This window comes from Gambusia affinis, linkage group LG05, assembly GCF_019740435.1.
Source record: "Gambusia affinis linkage group LG05, SWU_Gaff_1.0, whole genome shotgun sequence".
NCBI lineage: Eukaryota > Metazoa > Chordata > Actinopteri > Cyprinodontiformes > Poeciliidae > Gambusia > Gambusia affinis.
The window spans coordinates 18,945,059-18,963,654 of NC_057872.1; the positions used below are offsets into that span (position 1 = coordinate 18,945,059).

Consider the following 18,596-nt stretch of genomic DNA (forward strand, 5'->3'; position numbering starts at 1 on the left):
TAATTAGCCTCGGTCCCGTGAGGCGAGGGAGTGAGGGGAAACATGACAGAAGTTGATTTATTACTCACAGGCTGGAATGAAAGAGCAGCTAGAGCGGCAGAGAAAGACATGACTACAGCATGATGATCTGTAATAGATGTGTGGTGACAGAGCAACTTTGAAGGTGAAGAGGTTAAAAAGAGGGTCTGTTAACCTCTTTGCCCACTGGCATCCCGCTGCCGAGAGCAGCAGTCAGGCCGATGACTTTAGCTATGAAGGCCTTGAGGGTCAGGTACTCTTTCAGGACTACGCCTCTCAGGATGGTTTTGAGCTCTGGGATGCCAGAACCTGTCAACAAAACAAAGGAAACACCAAACGGTGAACAAGCCATTGCAGCTACGTCAGTAAAAGAGAAGTTACGTTTTGCTAACTTCAAACGATGAAACAAACGGAGACAGAGAGAGACAATGAGAGCTAACCGATGGCCTGAGGGGAAACCAGATGACAGAAGAGCGAGGCAAAAACGATGAGGATTATGGGATATGTAACCCAGGCAAGGTACTGCAGCGGCACATTGCCCTTAAGTTCTCCGTGTATCCATTTGTAGGCTTTAACACAAAAGAAAAGCAACAACTGCATATGAGAATAAACATGGTAAATATCTACTGCAACACAATTAAAACCACTGTGAAAATGCAGATTTAATAATAATAATCATCAAAGTAAATGTGACCAGGGATACCTTGTAGACTCTTGGCACTGGCGTAGTCCATGCTCCAGCTGACCAGAGCCATAGTCAGACCCAGAAGGATCAAAAATATCCAGTCCTCCCCCATCTTCGTCACAATATACCGCCTCACTCGAGCCAAACAGTCTGGGTCAGAGAGATAAAATTATTGAGTCACATTCAAATCTACCGCAAGCATAAACTGATTAAATTACAATTTTGGTAATTGGATCTAAAAGGGACACCAAGATGATTTTAACATGGAACCTAAAATAATTTGAATTGTTTGCAAGCTTAGGAAATCTTAACGAAAGCAGACAACACAAAATAAAGCTTGAAAAAGCTTAATATGAAGGCGTCAATTTTCATTTTGTTAATCCCAAAACATGACCTTAGGTTCACATCATCTGTTCAGCTTTAGTTTAAAAACGCTGAGGCACTCCAAATGAAAATCTGACTTGTTCTCCCTGTCGTTAGCTCCATCCATCTTCTCACCATCTCTGACCAGCTTCCCGGTCTTTTCTTAAAAAGAGTATCAACACAGCATGATGCTGCCACCACCATGTTTCACCCTGGAGACGGTGTGTTCATGAGGATGTGCAGTCATAATTTTCCAGGACGTGTACAGGACATCCTTCCTGCCTGGAATCATCAACATCTACAACAACTCTTGGGTAATACGAGTAACAATTATATTTAATTTCGCGTTGGGATTAGTACACTATTTATTTTATTTGAACCAAATGCACATTTTAATTTACTGATTCAAACTGTACATTGAGTGATGTATAGCTGTGCATGTTGTTTTCCATCCTTCTGGCGGTATCAGCTCCTCGCAGTCATCCTGATCTCGGTGGCTTAAAATTTTACCTTAAGTCCTGCTGGTATTAAAGTTCTGTATCACATTTTATGAGCTTATCGTGTGGCATGTAAAATCCTAATGTGCAAAGCATTCAGAAACCGATGCTGTACAATAATCTCTCTGTCACGGCAGAGCTGTGCGATTAAAGAACTTTGCTTTCATTAAAGACAGACGCAAAATTGCAAAATGGAAGCGACGATGGCGAGGCTGCAGGTTTGGAAAAGCCGCCGGCGTTGCTCACCCTGGCATTTGGAGTAGGGCTGAGGCTTCTTGGTGGAGGAGTTGTGGCTTTGATGTGACTCCAAGATGGCAGGGTTCTGATGGAGGTGATGTCGCCGGCCGAGGCCTCTGCGACCCGTGGCCGAGGTGTTTTCCCCGGCTTGTCTTCTCCATTGTCTCTCTGTCAGCAGGCGGGCGGCCTCCCGTCGGGCGAAGTTTCCAAGCTGCTCCCTGTACTCCCCGTACAGCTGTAACGCAGGGGCAAGACTGAGGGTCACTGAGAAACAAAAAGCACTGCCAACAAAACCTTCTGTTTGCAGAAAACAGGACGCAGTAAAAAGTTGCGTGAAATCCACAAGCCTGGGGAAATGGTTTTGGAGAGGAATAAAAGAAGATCTACTAGAGTGAATCCTGGGATTACAAAAAAGAGATGTGAATTTGTGCCTTGTGTGTAAAGGGATACACATCAGCCTGAATACCTTGACAGACAAAAATAGACAAATATGGCATAGAGAGTGGAAAAACCCCTCCCTGAGTGGAGGAAGAGGCTGAACAAGAGCCCGAGGAGGAGATCCTGGAGGAGAAAACACATGCCACATCTTCTTCTTCCGGCTGCGCGCCTGCTTTACGCCTACAACCACAGGGCCTGGCACACACGCCGGGGCCAGAAAACACGACACCTTGCGATCGGTTTGCAGAGCACTCGTTAAAATCGCAGGAGCCGTAAAACGCTGCAGAGGCTCCGAGCTGCAACCAAACCCTGCAGATCACATGCATCCCACCACTCAAGCTAAAAAATCATAAGGAGGGCTGGCTGCCACGCATTTCTGTCTCATGTTCACACAGGAAAGGAGAGCTGGCACGTCCAAGCACGAGGCCCTGCAGGATGCACTCTCAGCTTCCAAGCACATAATTTCCCGATGAAGTCACAATATGAATGTACAAGGACAATCTGGGAGCTCATCTGCTGGGAGAAGTTTCAGCCTGACGGGGACAAGTTTTTGTTTGTTTTTTTATTTTTTATTTTTATTTTTAGGAAAGATTTTCTTCAGATTTTCTTCCTGTAACAAACAGCTCCAATGTGATAACTGACTCACTACAACCACATGACAAAGTGACTAATATAGAAGTTTATAATTAATACATGAATGCACCACATAGCAGGTGGCCATGCAGTTACTGCCGCAGGCTTTTGAAGCCTCTAAATCGTCTAGTGAGTTATTTTAAATCTCGTTAAACACGACAAATCACAAACTGTAATTCGGGACATCAGCTGCATCCCTAACAGGATAGTAGTTTCAACCTCATAAAAAATTACTTACACAAGACCCGAAACTAAAAATCTCAGTTTTACTTTGGATGTTTTCAATCGTTTTGAAGTCCAGATGCTGTCGGAGTGAAAGTGGTAAACATTTCTCAAGGATGCATTTAAAATGAGTTCAGGAGTTTGTTCAGTGGACAGAAAGTGAAACATTGAAAGTCATTCATTATTTTGAATCTCACCTGTTTTTTTTTTATTTCAGTTTTTTTGGTCTTGTTTTAAATCATACTAAATGTCTTCATTTTAGACTAGTTAGGATTAACAAAAGTTGCTTCTGTTTGTGAAATTCCAGAAATATCAGGAGATATTCTGGAACAAATATCAAAACAATCTTGATAAACAATCTGGGGAACCCAGAAGATATCAGAGCTCTGTAATCTGATTAATTCTCTTCATTTGAGTAAACTGAAAGTCCTACGTGGATGTACTTTAAAGCTCCAAACATATTGTTCCCTAGTATAAAATCTAAAAAAGATATCAATATTGAATATCCTTGAGTGCAAAGATATTCAATTCAATAGGAAGCCGTCACATTCAGCAGTTTAAATGCAGTATAAAAACCATGAGAATGTCCAGCTGTCTAACAGACATGAAAGTGTTTTAGTAGAAAATGTGAGTATCAATCCCAGAACAAAATCAAAAGACCTGGTGAAGATGCTAGCTGAAGCCGGTCAGACTAAGAGACTGATTACCCACAGAAAAATAAGTGAAATATGTCCCACACCAACATGAGTAGAAACCACTCAGAGAGGAAATGGCGACAAAGCAACAAGGAAAAGACGAGCAACAGTTTCTGAGTTCACTCAGGCACAATAACTTCATGTTTTTGGACACGTCCTGTCCCAAAGTGTCTGACTATAATGTCCAAAATGGAAACAATAAAAGATGCAGACCAAAGAAAATCAAATCTAAGATAAAAAATGTAATAATAATTGAACAACAATAATCTTACATGTTTTCTCAGGAAGGAGTCAGCAGCATTGAGAAATAATAAAGTAACTTTAATACCTAATTTAACTATGGATAATTTTTTTTAGACATAAACATTTCTGAAAAGCGAGCGTTTTGGAGATAAAATGTATTTTAATGTAAACTGAAATGTATTGAGCTATTTCTACACCTTAGTGAAATAAAAAAGAGTTGGAAAAAGACCAGTTAGCCCCTTTCAGGGCGAATAAAAGTAATCAAATAAAGTCAGCCTCCGTCTGCAGGGAGCCTGTGGTCGTGGCGGTTTTACCTGTTCTTCATCAGTTGTCTTCAGCATGATGTGGCAGCAGCTCTGGTGCTGTTCTGTCTCTCATCACACTCTGCAGACGAGCTCACCACCAACAACACTGATATGCTACACATTAACATGGGAACGCTAATCCATCAACATCATCAAACAGCTGCTGGCACCAGGCACCACCGAAACCAGGGACGTTGGCAACAGGAACCTGCAGGACGAAGAACTACCAGCGAAACATTTGACCTCCAATGGAAAGCAGGCAGAATGCTCTTGCATTATGTTGGGTATTCATTGGGGAAGTAATTTATGGTGGAACTTCACGGCCAGCTAGTTTTGAATCTTCTCAACAGAATTGGGTCCTTTTTAAAGAAGTTTGTTGTTCTCTAAAAATAAAAATAAAGGCTCATTGAGTTCTTCACCAATTCAGACTTCCTCTTGTACGATGAAGGTACAGCGTTGCCATTTCAGACATAAACGATTTCAAATCAGTTTATTTCTCATGGTTGTTAAGCCTTTTGATGAACTATGGAGATCTCTCATATAATTCAGTTTAACTGTGCTTTATTTTCTCGAAACTTTATGCAACTCCATGCTTGTTCCTGTTTACTGATCTCTTTCTGATCCCTTATACATGTTTCAAGTTTTCAGCCCTTCTTTAGAGGATAGCATAATCATGTGTTAGAGTGGCATAGTCAAAGTTCAGAACTAAATACAATTGAGAATCTGTGACAAAACATCAAAAGGGATTCACGTTGATGTGCTCTCCGTTCAACCTGATTCAGCTCAGAGAAAACTTTCAGCTTTTCAACAAGCAAAACTGACCTGCTGCTGAAACTGTTATTTTCCTTCCTTTTCACAATAAAAGACCCGTCTGTGTTAATCTATCTCATAAAATCCCGCTCAAATACACCAAAGTCTGTGCTTGTAACAAGGCAAAGTGTAAAAAATGTCACTGAATGAGAATACTTTTACACAGGTTGTGTAAGACGTTGAACAAATGAGCTGGTGACAGCGTGAGAAGGCCGCCGCAGTCAGGATTTATTCCTGTCTGGTCACTTTGCTTCCTCTCGGCCTTGTGCGTTCATTGTGTCAGCGTTTGACCTTGTAGGCTCAGTGGCCAGTGAAAAACACAGAGTTGATATCAGTGACTCAGTAACCATTTTGTCTAAATGTTCTCACACTTCACAGCGATGTTGCAACAGTTTTCTTTGGCTCTCACAAATCTGGGCCAGCCCTAAAATGAAGTCCCTCTTCTCAGTCATCTTCCTTCATGTATTTGTTTCACTACAACAAGATTCCCTCATATCTCCTTGTGGTTTTAATTATTTCTCCCTTGAATTTCTCTGAGGAAACATGAAGGCAGCCAGGCGTATCTGCTCACCTCAGACATTTGGACCTCTCATTAGGAGCTTAAAGTGGGAAAAAAAAACTTTTATAAGAAATGTACTTGCATTTTAGGCAAGCCTAATTAGTGACAGAAAATGAAAAATCATGAACTATTCCCCTTAGGCTTACTTATAAATAAAGAGTTTGAAACAATCTCTGAGTGTTTGTTTTGCTGCCAAGCAATCGAATTTTCCTAACATCTTTACAAGTATTTCTCACTGATTTTCCAGTCAATCTTTGCATCTGATCATGACAGAATATGGTGCAGTGTGAGCTTTAAAGATGAGGAAAGTCAACAGCTGGGTGAAAACACAAACCAAACAAAAAAGAAGAAGAAAAACGATAACGAACAAAAACATTGTGCAAAGATGATGCACAGATAAATCAGCCTTCAGTTCGACAACCAATTTTTCAATCAAATATGTTCTGATCTCACCTAATTGTATACCAGAGAGAATGCAATACAACAAAAGAAGGAGTTTTCTTAATTTAAAGGAAAAATTAGAAAACTGATAGACCTAAAAAGAAGGTGGTTATGTCCCTCATGGAAGCAACACATAGAGAGAACAAGAGGTCTGATAACTTTCAGAGCTGTGTTCCCCTGAAGCAGATCCTGGACAGACAGGATCTGTCTGGACAGATCAATTCGATGGGAATTGATGGTTCTCAGTTCCCATCTCTGTCTTCTGCAGGGCCCAGCTGTCAAACTGCAGTACATTGGCACACCTTCAACCACAGTAATGGAAGGTTCTGAGGATGCTGGCAGGAAGTGATGCTTGTTTTGATTTTCACAGAAAACGCCCAGTGGTGACCATCCAATGTATTTTATGCAAAAATACCATTTTCATGTCAGTTTCTTTAGATTTATTTCAGAAGCTGCACAAATGATGTCTAAATGTTGCTTATGTTGCTTAAGACCAAACGTTCGATGATGTAATTTATTTATTTTTTTTAAGTTTTGAAGTTTATTAGGGTCATATTTACATGTTCATATAAATAAATTAGACTTCCACTGAAAGGTTCATTTAATTCAGTAATTTAATTACAGAAACTCATCTGTAGACGCATTACAGATGTCAAGTTCTTAAGAAAACTAGATTGTAGAAATTAAGAATGAGTAACACAGGAAACAAATAATCAAAACTATGAACTCAGAAATAAACAAAAAAAACAACCCAAGACATAACAGAGGGATACCCAGACAGGAAAAGTGTGACCAGCAATGCTCTACATTCTTCCCCCAAATTCTCATTTTGTGATTTCTAGTTGAAATGCAGAATATACTTTAACCTGGAAACAGAATTCAGGATGAACAACAACAGTTCAACAGTTTTTCTCTTTGGCCTAGGCAACATATTTCTGATAATATCATTAGTTCAGGAGTGGTTAAACGTGATAGTGTGGCGATTCAGAGTTCTGGATATGTCTGTCAGTGGTAACTCAGGAAGGACAGACTTCAGACGCAAGCCAACAACTCATAAATCTCTTTCAAATCCTTGCATGGGCTTCACTTCACAATCCTCACAAGACTTTTATTATCCCTTTTATTTCCCCAACTTTTCCTCCTGCACTTTTTCCTTCCACTCAACTTATTGCATGCCTGGATACTGTCTGTGAACTGCCGTCTTACTTATCCATGACCTGCTGCATCAATAACTATCTGCTGTCAAACAGTCCTCCCTCTGCTTGTAGTTTATAACATGACAAAATTTGTGCTTCCAAAGGATATTTTGTGAGTTTCATGTAATATTCTACACTTCAAAAACTGAAATAAGGATTCTCATTAAACAGAAGTGATTATAATCAAGATAGCACAAATAAGTGCTTAAAATAATCCTTTTTTTATTTTTATTTGAATTGCTTAATTAAATAACTTTCTAAGTGATAAATTAGTTAGGCTTAAAAATCAATGTTCTTCAGCCAAAAAAAAGCACAGGTACAGGACAATAAAAAGGAGAAAAAGTTAAAGAGGTTCACAGAATATTTTAAAGAGATCTTCGAAAATCTTGAACACACGGATTGTTTTTATCCTCGTTTTCCATCATTGTAATTTTCCCCTTCCTTTCTGTGAGTTCATACATTTTGTTGACTAAAAGCTTTATCATGTTTGTGCATAAAGAGCAGGAAAGACCAACTAAATGCAAGCGAATACATTGCACCCAGAGCATTAAAGTGCGTCCCTTTACATGACGAGATACTAAATGATGCCAATTATGCCGACGTTGATATTGCAGACCTTGTGCAGCTCTAAAGTCTGACTCATTGGAAGCAAGCTGAAAGAAATGAGGAATGACTCAACATTTTGGCGCTGGAAGGAGGCCTGAAGGATCTTACTGCTCTTCACTTTAACAAGATCATACTTTTCACAAAAAAACAATAAACCCAATGTGAAAATTAATGCACCCAGAAATAAATTTTTCAGAGTGAAAGAGAGAGAAACTCTTTGACCACAGCTGGAGCTGCTGGTAGAGGCAGAGGCTTAAAGGGCAGCATGACATTGAGAGTTAATTAGACAAAATAAACCTACATTCCTGCATCTCTTATTTGGAAAAGCTGCATATTCATAAGAAACACACAAGCAAACGTTTCCTCTATATGTTCATAGGTCTGGTAAATAAGAATCTGCATGTATTGAAGGCTAACAAGAGCAAAACCCCGTCCTGTAGCACAAGGTTAACAATAAAATCTGACCCACTCACTGATCAGCAGATAAGCACACACACATTCCCAGAGCGTGTGTGTCTCCGTATGCATACACTAATTAACCGGCACAATAACAATCCCACGGCTCATCCAAACACTGCTCAAGCTGTCATGTTTTAATTAAGGCAAGTCAGAGCCAAAAGGGGGAAAACACATGAAACCGAATAATGCAACTTTACACCGAGTAACTCAGCAACTCTAAACCAGAGATCATTCTGTTCACATTAACTTTATAATATTAAAAAAATATATATGAGAGTAATTTTAAACACTTGAAATGTAAATAAGACTTGACGATTCATTCAAAAATCATCACATCTGTTTGTGCTTAAGAGATATGTCCAAACAATCTGCCACATGGACACAAATCAACAAGTTGTAAATGGTCGAGGGCCACAAAAACTTGATTTTTGCTTAATTAAAAATATTCCTCAACAATGCAGCATTTGAGTGAAACAAAGAAACTCGTTTTTGAGGGAAAGGATTTGTAAATCACTGCAGATCCAAAATATCAAAAGGATTTTGTAGTTTTGCTTCATTAAATATAAAAAGAAGAAAAAAACATTTAGTTTTCAAACTTTTGCAGGGGTTCGGCTGATTTTTTTTGTCTTATTTATTCTGAAAGACAAGAAAAGTATTCCAGTCGGTCTTTCCTTGAAAATGTTTGCCATATAAGACCAGATTTAAAAATTAATTCAGTGCAGATTTGGGTCCTCCCAGGTCTGCTTCTGAGTAAAAACTGATGGATATTTATATGTACTATGAAATTAAAAAGAAAGCAAGTTTTGACTTTTAACAGACATACATTTGAATGAAAGGAAAAGTTTCCAACCTCATCTGTGCTGTGCTGGTGGATGAGGTACCACATGTACCATTCTTGAGTTGCTTCCAGGGGCCTCAGTGGGACTTTGAACACCCTCACTCTACGAGGAAACCAGTTAAATTACAAAGTCAGACTTACCAGAAACTGATCTATATTCAGAACCGTCTCAAACGTGTTGATACGCTCTCTCATCTTTCCTGCCGCTTTTCCTCTAAGCTGCTCCTGTTGCTCAGTCTCCAGCGTCTCTCCAACTAGCAGCAAGGAGTTTGAAAATCCGTCTTACATCTGTCCTTTGCTGTCTTTGACCATGTAGAGGACACACACCGAATCTGCCTCTGCACTGTACTGCAACAGTGAGTGACAGGTATGGTGAGAGCTGCACGCACACACTGAGGGGGAAGCATCAGAAGTTAATACGGCCACTTGAGGGTTGACAATAAAGTGTCAGCAGCTCTTAATTCAGAGGGGAAGTCTCTGAGTCAGGCGGCCGATCCAGCGGCGTCCTGCAGCGAGATTATAAATGTTACCAGGATCTGAGCTGCAGGTATGAAAATAATACCTGCTGGCTGAAAGGAGACCACAGTCGTGTCCAGTCTGCCTGGGGCTGGCTGCATTTTACTGTGAGCACCTTCAGCATTGATGAAATGTTTCCATAAACCATGATTTATCTCTGCTGTGATAAACATCCGATCTTTATTTTGTTTCCCTAAACTCTTCCGGCACTGATTTTTGTTTTATCAGACTAAAAACATGCAAAATGACAGAATATTGAGCTTCTTGACACATTTGGTGTTATAAACTTGCTGTTTGGTCAAGTGTTGTCTTTTTTTAGATAAAATCTTTCTCATATAGCAACAAAACAAAATTCATTTATTTGAGAGATTTCTGAAAAGCAAAAGAAACTGGAGTTTTTAGACTTATGCAGATGCAGTCAGAGCAAAAATTAAAGTAGTTTCTTTTTCACTTCTACGGCCTTATTGACCAGGACGTAATGAAGTCATGTAATCCTACCAAGCTTAAGGTTATTTAAATGTAACTGAGTATATTCCACAACTAAAAGCTTGGTAAGCCACCTGTATGCATGTCAATGAAGTCAATACTATGATGAGATTGTGCTGAAGTTCTGGGTTTGGTTTTAATCAAACATCTCTACTTTAGACTCCTCTGTCAAACTGACTTTTTTCCAGAAATCTTGTTTATACAAATGCAACTTTGAGAGATGATGCTTTATGCTTCTGCTTACTCTTCTTTCAACTGTTTTGTCATAAACTTTGCAGTAGAATATGAGAATATCTTCTGGTTTGACGGTTTTTCTGAGCATTGAATGGTCAGACCTTGGAGTGAAGTTGGTCACATGTCCACTATTACTGAGATTGGAAAGTAGTATTCTCTTGTCTATATCAGCAAAATGAAAAAAAAAAATCACAATTGCTGATGATCAGATAAATAAGTGTTTTGGATTAACAACATCCGGATCCTCCACGATGGCATGTTGTCAAGGTAGATTTTACATTATGGTTTCAATTGTATTGTGTTATGGTCATAAAAACTGGAATTTAAAATCTACGTCAATAACTGTCACCTGCCAGCAATGTCTGTCTGAAAGAAAACATTCTTCTCCAGCGGACTCTAAATACACTCTTTACAAGGCTCTGCGAGTCAGTCAAGTGAGGGTCACAGGACAAAGTAGGAGCAAAACCTTAGAGCACACTGGTACTGGCTGCTTTTTATCCAGCAAATACTGGTGGGCTCCAATTACTCCATAAAAGAACTGAAACAAAAACACTTAGTGTTTCTAAAGAGTCCAGCTTGACCCAGTTCACTTCACCTCAGTTTATAATGAAGAGCAGACTCTCTTCCCAAAGTCTCTTGATCTCCACAAGCATAAAATAATGAATAGTTTGCTATTCCAAAAAAAAAGAAGAAGAAAAAAAACCTTCTGATTGTTACTTCTAACACTTACAAAAACCTGAGCCACAAGTTTCTTTAAGCTTTCCTGATTACAGGTTGTTTTGACCTTGGTGACTCAGCTCAAAAGTAAGGACATTTATACTTGGCCAATTATTTCTTTGCCATAAAGACTTTTCTTGGTAATAAATCCTATTGCCTTGCAAAGTCTGCTTATTTCCCCTTTTTAGGGGACACATTTGCCACATTTGCAAAGAAAATGCATGTGTAGTTTCAGCAGCTGAGCTGTGAGAGGTTTATCTGAGGGCGGAGAACATAGATTATTAATTATTATTGCTGCTCCTGTCAGAGTGAACAACACAACCACACTGGCTGACGTGTAACAAAAGCTTTTTGGAGAAAACGGAGTGTGACCAAAGGTAGAGGTGCCAGGCTGTTTGTACGATTCTCACACTCATTGCTAAGACTTCTGTATGTTGGGAGATGGACTAAATGCTTAATAGTGCTTTTCTAATAAAATTAACCAATCAAATTACTTCACATTCACCCAATCACACCTACAAACACACGCACATTCATACTAATTGATTGTGATTGGTAGGCAACTTGTGACACATTGAGAGAACCAAACTCACAACTTCTGGATTGGAAGATAAATGCGCTACCTACAGTCTGTGACTAATAGAAAGTACTCCTGAATCAGGACTGCGATACAGGATACATAGATCTGTATACAAGTTAAGTGTGTTAACTTTCAGATCACAACTCATCTGACTCATCAGACAATTACTCTTCCCACTAAGTCACAGCAACCCCCACTAACAAATCGTCAAATAGCTGATATGTTATGTATATGTCGATTTTACTTATAAAACACACTTAAAAACAATCGCTGTACAAGAAAAACAACAAACAAAAGATTTCTAAAAAAAATCTGCAAGAAAAATGAGAAATTACATTAAAAAGGTGAAACATTAGCAAACCAATATGTTTTGTTTTTTACTTATTTGTTAAAACTACGTCATGACAACTTGTTATGAAACAGATAATCTGTGAAAAGATCGAGCTCTTCCACCATCCAAGTATCGACCAATCAAAGCCAGGAGGAAGGTCTTAGCGCTATCAATCAATCCTGTGAACATGCCGCTAAATGTGCTAATGGTGGAGAAACAAGTTACGACACAGGAAAACTGTTTATCAGTGGCATTGCTAACCAGTCATAGCATTCCTGGCATATTCTGCTAACAGGGAGAAGGTGTATCAGGAAGAGAGCAAGGCAAGGGAGTGCCACACACTGATTGACTGGGAAAAGGCTGAGGATTTTAATCTGTTTCACTCCATACTGCCACGACATGGAGACATTTTAAATATTTTTTATAATTTAAATATCGCACCTGTCTTCAGTTTTGCTTTAAAGTGGAAGACTGTTCTTAAGCATCTTCCTTATTGATCAATCTTTAATGAAAGACCTTGAGGAAGAATATAGCAGATGATCTATGAGATCTACAAATAGAATTTGGACCAAGAAGTTCTGAAATACATATTTTGGGGGCAAGCCATATTTAGTGCCTTATAAAAGAGAGATGACGCCAAACAATAGTTAGCAGCAGGAAAAGCTGTTCAGCACAGGCAGAAAAGTTTTAGTCAATTGGTAGAAAGAACTGAAATTAATAATGAAACCAATTTATTCAAATTAATTCATTCAAACTGGATTTGAATTAAAAATTTATTGTTATAATTGACCTAAATCGGATGTGATTGTTTGAATTTTGTTGAGATGAAAATCATTTTGAATTATTATTACATAAACAAACTGAGGACAAAACATTCAGATTGGAGAATGTCTTATTTAAATTTTGATTATGTTTTTGTTGATTTTATTGTTCAGATCAGGAAAACATAACATGTAGAATATATCCTGAGTGTAACTTTAATGTTTGTTTCACCTTCTTATCTTATTCCCAATATGAACACTTTTAAAATATGTTAGAGATACATTTATACAACTTTGATGTTTGAATTAAAGAGTGAATTTTATGGATCTTTTTTTTGTCTAATCAGTAACTTAAAGATTTAACTTTTAATTTGATGTCACATTAGCTGTTCGGTCTGATTTGTTCTCTCTACCACACTTTCTTTTTATTCCACCCTGGAGCCTCAGTAGCATCATAAATCAACCTGCAGTCTCAGTTTACAGGAAGTATTTCACTTGTTTTTCCACCCACCACACTTCTCTAAAGGTTTCCCTCATTTGAAACCTGATTTTTGAAATGCCACAAATGGTTTCTGTCCAAGCCGTCTCACCTGAATCTGAACTCTCCCAGCAACCTTTCACCTTTCTGCTCTTCTGTTCCCCTCATCAAACTTTCCCTCTCACCACCTGTGTCTTCATCCATCCAACCAGCCCCACTCCCAAGCTGAAACCTTACTCGCTGATAATTTTAGCAAGCGTGTGACCCAATGTTCACTGACACACTTCTGTTTCACTCTCTCTAACGGTTTGTCGTGGGGATTTTTTTTTTTTTTCCCGCCCGTCTCTCCCAGGAGGCTTTTCCTCCGGACAGGTGGTGGGTTTTAACCTTTGCACCAAACAATGGCAGGTTATTGACACTATTTCATAATGTGGTGTCTGATCTCGAAGCTATTGATGTAACGATGTCATTACAGCATCATAACCATGTCTGTAATTGAAAAAAAACATCCAGTGACAGCCACACCGTGTGAAGTTTAATGGCTTAATCGTCCACATCCCAGTCGTTCTAGCGTGCGAGACATTTGGCAGGTGAGCGATATCCCCCCTCATTTAGTGGCCCGTATTATTGGAGACTTGTGAGATCTGTTTCAATGATCTGCTCCTCATACAGCCTCATTTTGGACCAAGCAATTCACATAAACCGTAACACACAACCAGCTGTATCAAGTCGGGCTCAAAAATACAGTTCATGTGCGTCTGGAGAGCACCAATAAGCAGCACTCTGTTCTCGCCACCATGCTCGAGTGTATCTGTCAGCTTCCTGAGGGTCCACAGAGGGAGCTTCCTCTTTGTTAAGGTCAGGGGTCGACGACAGCGGTGTCTCCTGGTGGAAGTTAACACAACAATCCCAACCCGGCACGCTCTAATTTGCTGATTTACAGGTCAAAGGACATCCAAACTGAAGTGAAACAGACTAAAAACTCAACATTTTTTTTATGTTTGAGTTGAAATTCCTTGACTACAAATTATTACTTTCCATTCTCTAAATATTCCCTAACAAAAATGTAAAAAAAAAAATTATTAAATTGCAACAATTACAATGAAAGAAAGTGTTAGTGGCTCTTTGAGACATTTTAGAATTGCACACCTTCACTGGATGCTGCTCTGCCAATTTATTGATTATAGCTCATTTTAAATTTTGTCGAGCGAAATACATTCTTACTTCCACAAATGACTTAATTTTAGCTTTGAATTTAGCATTTTAGCAGATGCTTTAGAAAACGTTTATTATTTCTGCAGCAGAAGCTCCTCGCACATACAAAATCTGAATATTTCTTCAACAAATATTAAAAGGGTTAGCCACCACTTAAACACATGGCCCTCCATATTTATAAAATAAATGTGTCTTTTCTATCCCAGAAGTTCAACCTCAAAGTGTTATGTTAGAATAACTCCAGAGGGTAAATGTTCACAGCATTTAAACCTCTTTTTCTTGTCACGATTCAACGGTAGCAGCAAAAGTTTTTATTCGAATTCAAATTTATGTTTGGAAAAACGCATAAGTATCAAAGAATTGAGGAGTAGGAGGGAAATAATACAGAATACTCAACATTTTCTCATATAAAAATCTTAAAAACTCGTTTTGTTTTCAGACCCTCTTTACTTTGTCAATATTTTGAAGAAACCCATATCCTCTGCAATAACAACAGGAAGCTTTGTACATCTAGAGCACATGCACCAAACTGGAGGCCCGTGGGCCAAATCCGGACCACTACAGTTTTTTGTGTGGCCCTGTAGATTATAGACCAAAATCTAAGTGTGCTTAAATATCATGTTATCAATCAAATAAATGCAGTTTTTAATCTGTTTACTGGCAAACTATATCAACCAGTCCCTCCGGTGTCTTGAGAATTACTGTGGAAATTCATACAAAATCAACAAATTCCTGCACTTTTTTGCCCGAATAATTGGGAGTTTATTGCAGCTTTTTCTCAAAAATTGTCAAAAACTTTCTTACATGTACAAAACAGCTGTCTCAGCTTTAATTGATGTTAGGTTATAGTCCATGATCTGTCACAGCGAGCAGTAAAAAGTTGCAGTTACCGTCGTAAATAAGTGCAAATATCAAAAATATTTCCAAATTAGTGCCACAAACACTATTTGGTGCAAAAAAGAATCACAAAATCGTGGAGAGACTGTAAAGATGTTCATTGATATTTCAAGAGTTTGTGTACAGATTTTATCAATGCATTCGGCACAACCGGCCCTTTAACCTCTAGAACCCTAGAGGTTCCACCGGTGGGTCCGTCGGGTTCTAGAGGTTAAGACCATTCACGATTTTGATTTGGCCCAAAATGAAAATGTGTTTGACCCCCTAATCTAGAGAATTTTTGCCTGCTGTTCTTCAAGAGAAGAGCAGCGCGTTAGTTCCTCTTTTCCTCCCTTTACATTTATTCACCACTTTATGCATAAAGTCCCAATGAAGCCCTTTCAGTGATGATCACTGACCAAATCTCAACAGGAACACTGCATTTAGCAGTGTTTGAAAAACTGTTCTTTTTGAAAAGTTTATCTTATTCTCTTTCTCTGAGCTGCAAAAACAAATCTGCGAGTCGACCTGAAAACACACACCACCGCATTCTGCTCCAGATCGATAAGTGAGTCATTTTATGACAACCCATTAACAGCCCCACACATCAAACCCTCCGAGGCTTTCAATTCCTTCCGGACGCCACAGCAGAGTTTGCACCTGAGAAAGAGAGGAGTGTCACGTCGCTGAAACGTTCGGCTTGTAAATAGCGTGACAAATTGAGATTTCTTATTTATATCTGACTTGCGGGTCTTATAGGGGTTCATGGAGACGGGTCGGGTTTAGAGATTCTCTTCGGGCGACGGGCCAGAAAAATGAGAAGAACTGTGTCTCTACTTACTTTGTCATTTACAAATTTGTTCTCTCTCCACCCAGCTGCTCTGGGCCGTGACTGCTCATTATCTTGTCTTATAATTCACAATCAAGGCTGCAGGAAGGGACAGTTTGAAGCTGTGAGTCCATTATGTCTGCAGCAGCAGCAGCACGCTGGAGGAAAATAAAAAAGTCTGCAGTGCCCTCACAGAATGACCCCGGATGAGCGTTTTAACAGATGACATCGTGACATGGCCACATCTAAGCATGTATAGCTAACCTGTCTGCTCAAGTTTCCTGTATACAGTATTTATAACCACCAATACTTAAAAGGCTGCAGGATGAGCGGGAGTACAGGTGCCACAAAGAAATAATTTTTTTCCAGCATATAACCAGGGAAAGGTAAGAGTTCAAGTAGTGACTCAGCGTGTAAAAAAAAGAAAAATGATAACATAACTCCTGTTTATTGTTGAGATGACTTTGCATTTACTGGTTTCACTCTGGCATTGGGGGGCTTTCTAAAGCTGCGGGTTTGTTAATGTGCTTGATACTAAGTCCTGCTCAGAAAAGAAGCAAAAAGACAGCAGATGGGGAGGACTGATTGGACAAGAGGCCATGAGAAGTAGCCATTATGATAAAACATGGAGGACAACTGAAAGAAATTGGGCAAAAGCAACAAACTTCACATGAAAGCAACCAGAAAAGGGAAATCTGGCGAGTCAAGCTGTAGAAAAAGCAGGTGTATAGATGGACCATGAGGATGTGAGGATGAGAGAGGAGGTAAAGGTAGAAACACCTACCAGGGTCTGCTGGTATCTCAGAGCCTTCCTTTGCGACGCATCTGCAGCCATTTACACGCTGTCACTGATCCAAAAATAACCTCGCTGGACACCCCAGCATTTCCAACGGCGTTGGCAAACACCATGCACCGCGCAGGGTTATACGTACACTCTTCACACCAGGTCAAATAAGCACACAAACATCTTCTGCTTCTCGGCCTCCTGGCTGAGGAGAGCGAAACACTAAGCGGATGAGACGACTGGTGAAGGCGCTCCTCTCCTGATGGTCCAGAGGCTGTGAGCGGCCCGGCTTCACTTCAGGACTGACAGACAGAAATGAGACGGACAGACAAAGCAGAGCAAAGCCATCTGATGAGGCAGAGAGGGACACAGCTCTTTCCTTTATTAGAACTGCAGACACCTAATAACACACACACACACACACAAACAGAACTTGTTGCTCCTGCAGCACCCTCCCTACCAGCCAACCATTAGATGTGTGTGTGTGTGTTTATGTGTGTTTGGATGGCCTGTTCTTGTTTGGACACCAGGGGTGGTGGGGGGTGGTAGCTGGAAGGGCACCCCTCACAGGGCTGCCCCTGCAACGTGAGTGAGAAGGCGCACATGACACCCCCCATGACAGCTCACACCTTACCAGCCAATGCAGCGAGGCATTCCCCCCTTTACCCTCACATGCTGGGGCAGCGCCCTCATCCTTAAATGTACCCTAACACAGCAAACACTCAACCTGAAGAACCCCGCCTGCAAAGCCCTCTGTACGTTCCTGAACCCTGCAGCTGGCGCAGGTAATCCATATGAGCTAGTGCAGGAGAGTTAAGTCAAGCATTTGGTCCGAGCATTTGATCAGGATGCCCTCTGAGCCCCTCGTTTTGGAGGTTTTCCAAGCATAACCCTGGAGAAGACTCCTGGGAAGATCCAGAACCTGGTGGAGAGACTAAGCATCTTGTCCAGTCTGGGAACCCTTAAGGTCCTCCAGAATGAGCTGGACGACATCACTGGGTAGAGATGTTTGGGTTTTCATCCTGGACTTGTTGCTCCCATGACCCAGTCTTGGATTAGTGGAAGCCAATGGCTGGATAGATAAACGAAAATGTCACATCAGCAGTTATCAAATGTCTCACTATAGTATATATGATACATTAATAATTAATTATTAAATATTTTTCTTTTGGAAAAGGAAAAGTTTGCTCCTGCAACTTTCACTGTCATTTCATGCACATGGGATCCACACTGCAATTCAACTAAAGGCAACTGGGGGACTCCAACTTTTCAAGTTGGAATTTCAAATTTAGTAAGCCTTCTTTCTATTTAATTTGATTTCAGTAGAAAATGTTGATTTCAAGTGCAATTTGAACAATATCTGGAAGCAACTACCGTACAAAGTAGACCAACAAAGACCTGGTAGATTCATCATTCTTGAGTTGATCATTTGCTGCATCGCAAATTTCCAGCTATCAGCTCAAGGAATCACTTTGTTGCTGTCAAAACACTATTTTATATCCATTAAACTCTGCTCTTTGGTATTTGTCATAAATTTAACTAAA

General features: G+C 39.8%; 1 protein-coding gene across 1 annotated transcript in view; it reads right to left on the reverse strand.

The window, feature by feature from the left end:
- clcn1b (chloride channel, voltage-sensitive 1b) overlaps window positions 1–17,421 on the reverse strand; it is a 32,421-nt gene extending 15,000 nt beyond the window's left edge. The window contains exons 1-5 of the mRNA XM_044116931.1: window positions 17,053–17,421; window positions 1,810–2,035; window positions 722–853; window positions 459–587; window positions 194–327 (exon numbers count right to left, since the gene is read on the reverse strand). Coding sequence (XP_043972866.1) covers window positions 194–327; window positions 459–587; window positions 722–853; window positions 1,810–2,035; window positions 17,053–17,103 — 672 coding nt within the window. The 5' untranslated portion in view covers window positions 17,104–17,421. The remainder of the gene's footprint in view (window positions 1–193; window positions 328–458; window positions 588–721; window positions 854–1,809; window positions 2,036–17,052) is intronic.
- Between the last annotated feature and the right edge of the window lie 1,175 nt (window positions 17,422–18,596).